Raw genomic sequence first — 8,914 nt, 5'->3', positions numbered from 1 at the left:
GATTTCAAAGTTGCACCATAATAATTTATTGGCAAAATATATTTTTGGCACGATTGAATAATGATACCATGAGAACCGTCGTATAATCAGATTCCATTATGATATCATGAGAACCTTCGGACAATCAGATTCCATTAGAAAGAATATGAAAGTGCATACTGCATAGCTATCGAGTAAAAAGGTAATGTTGGTTCTCTGCCTAATGAGAATTAGCAGACCATATAGGGTGTGTTTGATTTCATGGCCTATTTCTAGCCTGGCTAGATACCTGGCCTGGACAGCCTTAGTCTTTGTTTGGTTGTCTGCGTTATCTAAGTTTGGCTAGTAAATGATGTGTTTAGTTGTCTGGTTTGCTTTGCATAGATTTGGTAAGTGCCTGTTTAGTTTCTAAAATTTTGTAAAATTTTTTAAGATTCCTCGTCACATCGAATCTTTAGACGCATGCATGAAGCATTAAATATAAATAAAAAATAAAACTAATTACATAGTTTAGACGAAATTCACGAGACAAATCTTTTAAGCCTAATTAGACTATGATTAGACACTAATTATTAAATAACAACGAAAGTGCTACAGTATCATTTTAAAAAAAAATCGCCAACTAAATAAGGCCTAAGTTTACCTCTTTGACAGATTTCATCGATCAGGTGATGGGTGTGAAGGAGGCGTCAGCGAGCACCTCCCTGGCGAGTTGGTAACCACGCGTCAAGCATTCAAGGTTCAGCTAGCTAGCTAGTGTTCAGGCGTACGTCAAAGGCTGTCTAATGATTGCTTAGGCCATGTTTAGTTACTCCAAAACTCCCAACTTTGATACTATGCAAAAAGAAGATTTTTCGTCATATCAAACTTGCGGTATATGCATGGAGTACTAAATGTAGATACAATCAAAAACTAATTGTACAGTTTGGTTGAACTTTACGAGACGAATCTTTTGAGCCTAATTAGTCAATGTTTGGACAATAATTCACAAATACAAATGAAAGCACTACAGTGTTCGCCGTCACATCGAACACTGTACAAACGCCAACTTTGCCACGAACTAAACGAGGCCTTAATAAACAATTGTAGATGAGATCTAAACTGAGGACGCGTTTGGCGCTGCTCCAGGCGGCCCCGGCTCCTCACCTCGGGTACTGTAGCGACACTGTAGCAGGAGCCGTTTCGGAAATCGAGGCGCAAAATGAACTGAAAAGAAGCCGAAAAGAGGAGGAGCCGGCGAAGCCACGATTTCAAGCTCCGCCGGCTCTGTGCTACAGTGCATGAACAGTGCCGGGCCGGAGCCCCCCGGAGCTCCTCCAAACGGATCCTGAATTGAGGATAAGCAGAGCAGTGGATGGAGGCGTCCGTGACCGTGAAGCAGGCTGACGACACGTCTGTGACTGTGAAGCACCAGGTCGCGCACGGCAACAGCAGGCCGCCCGCCGCGCTGCTCGGCGTCTTCTCGGGCCCAGGCCGCCGCAGCCATATCCCTGGCTCGCGCCGCCACGTCATCCCACTAGCTAATCTTCACTGAAGTTCTATCTTTACATGTAACTCATTCACATCATGTTTCATTGACTATCCATATCATCTCCCACTATTAACCATATCATCCCACTAACTTTTCACCTCCTAATACAACCAATTTTGATAAGAATGGACATAAGAACATATAGATGATTTAACTCATATATGCAATAGTTTTTTAAGAGAATCCAGCAGCAACGCGTTGGGTATCTGATGAGGACATGACACTCATGCATATGACCATGTTTGACGCATGGTATAGAGGGTTAGGAGGGCAGTAAGGATGTCCAAGTCAAGAAGGAGGCCTGAGGCTAATTCGAAATCATGTTGGACCGGGCCTCCGGTTTCTGTCGGACGTCTTTGCTGGTCATCATCGCCTCCACCTCTTCCTCTAAGTCCCTCATGACACTCTCCAATGTTCCTAATTAATATAACATCATTAGGTAGCAATATATTCTCAAAAGTATGAAAATGATCACTTAAGAACGAGCTCACCTCTAAATTAAGTTATCGCCGACGGTGGAGCAGCACCCTGATAGATTCTGGACGTCCACTTGTTGTTATATTTGCCAATAACATGATATGTGTGTTTAGAAACCCAAGACAAATCAGCATATTTAAAAAGGCTCTCCTCCAAACAATCTAGGTTACACAAAACATCAAATTCAATGTAACCCAAAGTATGTAAAGAAGACAACAGTTTGAGCTCATCAGTTTTAGTAGCAATATGAATAACATGTTTATTTTTAGCACAAGTGACTAGTTCCAAAATATGTAAAACTGAAGTATCATCAACCAATTCATCTTTGTCACAAGAAACATCAAGCAAATTATCATGGGACAAAGAAAAATCAAAAGAGGATTCCACTAAGTATCTACTCGATTAAATCAATAGAGAGGGGAGCAAGTGGTGTCAATTTCAACATTGTAGAGGAGCCCATAACGCAATGGATGTGCCTGTTCATTTAGGATGTAATTGTGTGATGGGTGGATTAAGCATAATGCAGCTAATTCAATTCAATTTATTTGTGTGAAGTTTGTAGTGCTCGGTAGCAGGTTAATTGATCAAGCTACTAATTAAAGATGCTATTATGAACTGAAATAAATGAAGAGACAACGGATGAAGGTCAGAAGAAGGCACAAAAGCTCATACATGTAACATTAAGAATGGTCTCTACTGAGATTCTGTCGATCTATGCTAGATGACACGGATCAACGTGGTTGCAGATAAATAGAAGTTAATGATCTTTAGTGGTTCCATCTATACATGTTATATAGGTTTCTTTTCTCTGATTTTCTTATTTTCATATCATACCATCCATTAAAAATACAACCTCTCTCAACATTGGTTAATCTAATTTGCTTTTTTATTGACTACATACAAACTCTCTAAAAATATATAATCTTTAAGGGGATTGTGATATCTTATTACTAAAATAATTTTAAAATCGATTAACAGTCTTAAAAACTTGTAGAATACTTCTTTAATTCCTAATTATAAGACATTTTGATTTTTTAGATATATATTTTTATTATATGTATCTAGATATGATGTATATCCAAGTGTATAATAAAAATTATGTATCTAGAAAATCTAAAACATCTTATAATTTTGAACGGAGAGAGTATATATGATGTCATCTATCATCAGCATGTTCGGCTGGGGCTGAAACGATCGTATACGATCGTGGATTATTACTACTGGCTGGTTTGGTGTGAGAGAAAAATACTATTCTAGCTAAAAATTTTCGATCGTTTACGACCCAGCGAACCAGCTGCATAATTGTAAAGTTGAACGTGTCGTGTAGCCACCCGTAGGCCGGAACAATTTTCGTTATCTCAAATAAGCGACGCTCTTGTGCCAACGAGTGGGTGGAAATAGGGACGCAGAGATGTGTGCATTTTGCGTGCTGGTATTTACTGTTTATGGTACCTATTTCTTTGGTCTCAAAATAAGTCATCATCTTATATTTTAAGAAGTCAATAAAATTAACTTTGATTAAATATTTATAAAAAATATTAATATTTATGATATCAAATAAGCACTAATCACATCATATACTTAATACTAAATATATTTGAAAATAAAATGTTGATACTATTTTTAGAACCTAGTTAAAGTTTACATTAGTTGATTCCTCGAAATATGGGATGAAAACTTATTTTGGATGAAGGAAGTTTACATTAGTTGATTTCCTCGTTATTAGCCTAGCAAACAACAACAATCCTCCAATTCCCCAATCCGGCCTACCCTAGCCCGCTGTTTGCTCGCGGCTGGGACTGGGACACTCGGCGTGGGGCAGTAGGGCGGAGGCGGAGCCGCGGAGAAGAGGGCGCGCGCGCGAGGGCACGATTTGCCGGTGGCCGGCGGGCGGCAGGGTCAGGGCCAGCGGCGTCCTGGTCGCTTTCGCCTGGGCGGCAGGGGCAAGCTGCTGCGGGCTGCGGCTGCCGGTCGGTCGGCACGCCGGTACACACGCGACTCCAGGCGAGCCTGCAAGGAAGCAACACACGCAAAGGCCGGTAACGAACTGCACTCAAATCTAAAGAAAGGCACGCAATTGCCATTTACAATTTTTTAATGCAATAACTGATTAAAGTACTAGTAGCATAGTTATTCTGTATTTATGCAATTGTTACCAGTTTATTTATTCTGCACTCATTAAATTTTAACTCATTCTTACAATTGTAATTTGTGACATGTCGAAATGAACGTTCAATTATTATTCAAGCCGTAGCAGACTAGCAGTAATCCAACTCGGGAGAATGATGAGAACCGAAGGCAGCCAAAATTACCAATAGTAGAGTTTCGATGCTCAGATATTGTTAGTGATCCAGTATTGCGTAAAACAATTGATGCATATTCATTTGAGATTAGAGATCAAGTGAATAGGACCTATGCTTTGAGAGGCCCTACTCAACCAATTGGTTTTACATTTCCTCACAAATCGCAAGGGGAATGGAGATCCTTCCAACCATGTTAGTTTGACAATCATGATTGCTTAGAGTACGATGAATCAAAGGATGTGGCATTTTACTTCTTGTGCTGTATTGCAAATTCTTCCTCTATGTTTCCGTGTAAAACGGCTCTAAACTAGGATGATGGTTTTTATATGGGATATGATGAACTTGTGTTGGTCTAGTCCCTTTATCGTTCAGCCACCGTATTTATTCTTTTTTTTTTGGATCCACTAGTTCGCTAGCACAAGGGCATGCTTGCATAGCCGTGCATCCGCAGAGGGTAGTGGGCGGTCCACAAGTGAAAGGTGAGTTGATTTCCCTCCCGATTTGAGAGTAGCTTTCAACTGAGGATTCGATCGATTGTCCAGTTGGGGATATCTTTCAGTGTGTGATTACAGGCCTGTTGGTAATCATTAGATGAGAAAACTATGTAATTTCATTATTTGAATCTATTGCCTGATTTGGGATTTATACACGTCTAATTTGTGACAAATGGTTGTTTATTCGTTGTTCACGGCAAGCAGTGGCAGTCCACTATGTGCAGGCAGCGGGAGCCCTGAGCCGCATGGTGAGCTCCTATGCCCCTTGTGCCTCCTGCATCCATCCATCCCCCTCCTGTTGCCTCGTGCGCTCCTCTCTTGCAGCAACTCACCTGCTGCCTCATCGCCTCCAACTACACCCCTCTGTCTGCATTCATAGTCCTCCCTAGCTACCTGAGCGTCCGCCTCTTCTCCGCTCCTCATATGCCTTTCATTCTCAGTAAAACCCTCCCCTCGAGCCACAAGGTGAAAGCTTCTGTTTGTAGTTCAAACCCAGCTCTAAGTTTTTGGTTCATAGTGCAAACTCCCTGTTTGCATCTACATAATTTCCAATAAAAAGGTCCCAACCTTTGTTTAGTACTCAAATATGCAATTTAAAACTTACAATTTATGAATGAAAATGGAAGCCATCTTGTGGTTGGATATGAAGGGAAAGATTTAGATGATAACTAGTGTTAATGAAGTGAGAAGTATGCATGCATTTGTGCTTTTGTATATTTTCTGGTGGGCAACTGCACATTTGCAGTGCTAACTCACCAAATTGATAGTCATATTTCCTCTTGTGTCAGCACTTGCTTGGGTCAGCTGTAGTCTGTTAGACTTGATTAGTAATTTATAGGATAGGTGGTTAGGATAAGGCATTCGGTATTCCTGACCGATGATTTAATAGACTCTTCTTTACGAACAAGACATGATGCAATTTGTTTCTGTGCAACTCTCATCATGTCATGGAGTGACATCACAAGTCATGAATTCACCTGTTTGCTTAGTTTCTTTTCTTTCAGGCTCTATCCCTTATTAATATCACAAGTTATGAATTCACCTGTTTGCTTTTTTTTTTTCAGCCTCCATCCCATATTAATTGACCGCTGTAATACAGATAAAGTACATTAAATTTTGCTATGGCAGCTGAGGAAGATGTCAAACAGAGGCAGATCATCGAAAATCGTGCGAGAAATATAAGCCACAATGTTCGGTGCACTGAGTGTGGTAGCCAATCGATTGAAGATTCACAGGCTGATGTTGCTATTCTGCTTAGGAAGGTACTAACTGTTTACTTGTTTGCAAGACTCATGGTAACAGGGTTAATTTTGGCCGTTCTCTAGCTGGATAAGCAAGATTTTCTGACATTGTTATGTGTTCCTATCTGATGTCTTGTTGCAACTGTTCAACCATTGCTCTAAAATCTGAAGCAAAGTAAGAATTATATCTTGGATATTGAAATTTCTAGCTCAATGCAGCTGTGTTGCTTGGTACATCTCTTATTTCCATGACTGTCCGTTCCTTTATGTTGAATTGCTGAGTTAACCTTTGTTGGTGGTCAAAGAACTGTTGTTAACTGGGCTGCTTTTAGTCATTCTGTAACTTAATGTATCAGGCATGATCTTGTCATATGTTTGCTTCTGATGTTTCAGTGCATCAAAAGATGCAGGTCAGACTTGTTAGAAATTGGAATGATGTAGCTATTAAATTCTTTGTTTTATCAAATGAAATATGTATTGGTGCAATTTTGCAAAAGAAAAACATTCCTTATAAATTTACTGGCTTTCAGAAAAACCCTTAAATCTGGAAAATTTATAGAAAACTGAAGAAAATAACAAACATCTCTCGCATTTTAGACAGTGGTATCGAGTCTGTCTCAAGCAATGTCTCAAAGAACTTTGAATTCCTGATATTTGAAGCCAACTCTATTGACTCCTGTTTTGGTAAATAATGGTGCTTAGATTTTGAAATTCCTTTTTCAACTAAAGTTTTGACAAGTTAATTGAAACCTGAAAGTTCCCGTGCTAGTGTTACCAGATGTTATGTTCTATATTTGCTTCTTTTTTCTTCCTTTGCTATATTTGTACTCCCTTCATTCCAAATTGTAAGTCGTTCTGGCTTTTCTAGATACATAGCTTTTACTACTTATCTGGACATAATGTATATCTAGGTGCATAGCAAAAGCTATATATCTAAAAAGCCAAAACGACTTACAATTTGGAACATAAGGAGTATATACTTTCTTCGGTCCAGTTTATAAGGCATAGTCAGACATGGCGCGGTCTTTGGAATTATAATTTGACCATTTTATATTTTTATGATTATAAAGTTATGACAATTGGATAGTATATTAGATTATAAATCTAACTGTGTCAAGTTTGTACTACAATAAATAGTTAAAAGTTATTGGCCAAATTATTGGTCAAAGACTTGTTAAGTTTGAATCTTGATATGCATGTGTGCCTTATAAACTGGACCAGAGGGATGGAGTATATATACTTAAATGTATGGCAACCATTAAAAAGAGACATTCAGTGGTAATGCTAATTTAACAGCAACACTTTTCTTTCTGTGATATTTTCTGTCAGACAGTAGCGATATTTACATTTTGCAGCTCATTCGTGATGAAATAAAAGCTGGAAAGAGTGATAAAGAGATCTACAAGAAACTAGAGGATGAGTATGGAGAGACAGTACTATATGCCCCTAAATTTGATCTTCAGACTGCTGGGATATGGCTTTCACCTGTAAGCCCTAATAAGAATCTACCATTGTGTACATGTTTCCATTTGTCTTACATAACTGTATGGCATGTGCTACTCCTCTAGAGCTAGTGATTCACTGGCTCGTCAAATCCTGTGAAATCTGCTTATCTGAATCTGAGAAGAAGCATTTGGTGTTCTGATTGAGTCCATTATGTACAGGTCATTGTGGGTGGTATAGCAGCTGGCATCTGGGCTTACCAAAAGCACAGGCAAAGGACAAATGTTCACATTATGTCTCTGAACCTAGTCCGAGGGGTACCACTGACTCCGAGGGAGAAGGAGACCATGCTAGACATCCTTACACCTCCACCGCCGCCAAGGAAATGGTGGTGGCCAGGCAAATGATGTAGAATTCACGGAGGCCTCCATTTCTAGCAGATTGGGTGGGGGTGGGGGTGGGGGTGGCGTCTTGTGTTGTCTGCCCTCGCTGCTGCTTTGAGCAGGACTTATTCCATTAGAATCCAAAACACCAAGATTATCACTTTTTAACTTAAATAATAAGTAAATAATTTGGGTGTTTCTTCTACCTTTGTTTCTTGTTTTTATCACGTGTTATTGAGGTAAAAAAAAACATGTCAGATTGTTGCCATGTGGCCATATCTGTAGACAGATGTCACCTCTGGCCGCTGCTTTCATTGGCAAGCTTTAGGACCTATTTAGAACGCCGGAAAATTTATCTGTTCCTATGTTTTTGATGAAATTGAACTGATTTCTATAAAATGGCTGCATGATCCTTATGAAATTCCTGTATGATTTATGTAAATTTCCTATGTTCGAAACAAGTCCTTACGCACACAGCGCCTGATGTTGACTGTCACCTTGTCCATGGTCCATTTACCTCCCTTCATTTGACGTCCACGCTGCGCCTGATGTATGGCGTCACCTTGTCCATGGTCCATGTACCTTCCAGCTGTGCAGTTCTGACGACATGGCGCCTTGGCCATAACAAGCGCCCGCGCCCCCCCCCCCCCCCCCCCCCCCCCCCCCCCCCCCCGGCACGACGTGCAGATAAATGGACGACATTGACCCGTAATGCAGCTCCGTGGCGATTGGTCTTGGACACGTACATTTTTTTTTACGCTGATTATGTTTGCAAGTTGCATAAGCCTTTATGGTGATTGATTTGTGGACACGCACACTTTTTTTTTTACTCTAGTTATATTTGCAAATTGCATAAGCCTATTTATGACCTTTGGCAAGCCCCTGAAGGGTTGGCTCTAACAAGCCCTACAGTATACACTGATACAATCAATAAAACATAATATGACATTGCTCGGATCTATTAGCACTAAAAATTAGCTAATAGTTGCTAATTTTTAGTAGGTGACTGTTTGGATCCACCTGCTAATACGTGGTTCGATAGTGAGTTATATCTTTTTTGAAT

At 40.0% G+C, this 8,914-nt stretch overlaps 1 protein-coding gene across 1 annotated transcript; it reads left to right on the top strand.

Moving 5' to 3' along the window:
- Nucleotides 1-1,333: 1,333 nt before the first annotated feature.
- Nucleotides 1,334-8,263, top strand: LOC136491763 (uncharacterized). The gene is made up of 7 exons (XM_066488003.1): nucleotides 1,334-1,486; nucleotides 3,763-4,026; nucleotides 4,699-4,769; nucleotides 4,989-5,032; nucleotides 5,913-6,046; nucleotides 7,381-7,512; nucleotides 7,690-8,263. Exons 1-7 carry the CDS (start codon nucleotides 1,334-1,336, stop codon nucleotides 7,873-7,875), a joined length of 984 nt encoding a protein of 327 aa, XP_066344100.1. The 3' UTR covers nucleotides 7,876-8,263.
- The last annotated feature ends 651 nt before the right edge of the window (nucleotides 8,264-8,914 follow it).

This window comes from Miscanthus floridulus, chromosome 11, assembly GCF_019320115.1.
Source record: "Miscanthus floridulus cultivar M001 chromosome 11, ASM1932011v1, whole genome shotgun sequence".
NCBI classification, from domain to species: domain Eukaryota; kingdom Viridiplantae; phylum Streptophyta; class Magnoliopsida; order Poales; family Poaceae; genus Miscanthus; species Miscanthus floridulus.
This window is presented reverse-complemented; position numbering and strand designations above follow the sequence as displayed.

Bases quoted from the DNA above. Each gene is read 5' to 3' on its own strand.
- LOC136491763 (XM_066488003.1), top strand. From the start codon at position 1,334: ATGGAGGCGTCCGTGACCGTGAAGCAGGCTGACGACACGTCTGTGACT. The intron at 1,487-3,762 runs GTCATCCCACTA...GGCCTACCCTAG, and splicing joins TCCCTGGCTCGCGCCGCCAC to CCCGCTGTTTGCTCGCGGCT. The intron at 5,033-5,912 runs GTGAGCTCCTAT...TTGCTATGGCAG, and splicing joins CGGGAGCCCTGAGCCGCATG to CTGAGGAAGATGTCAAACAG.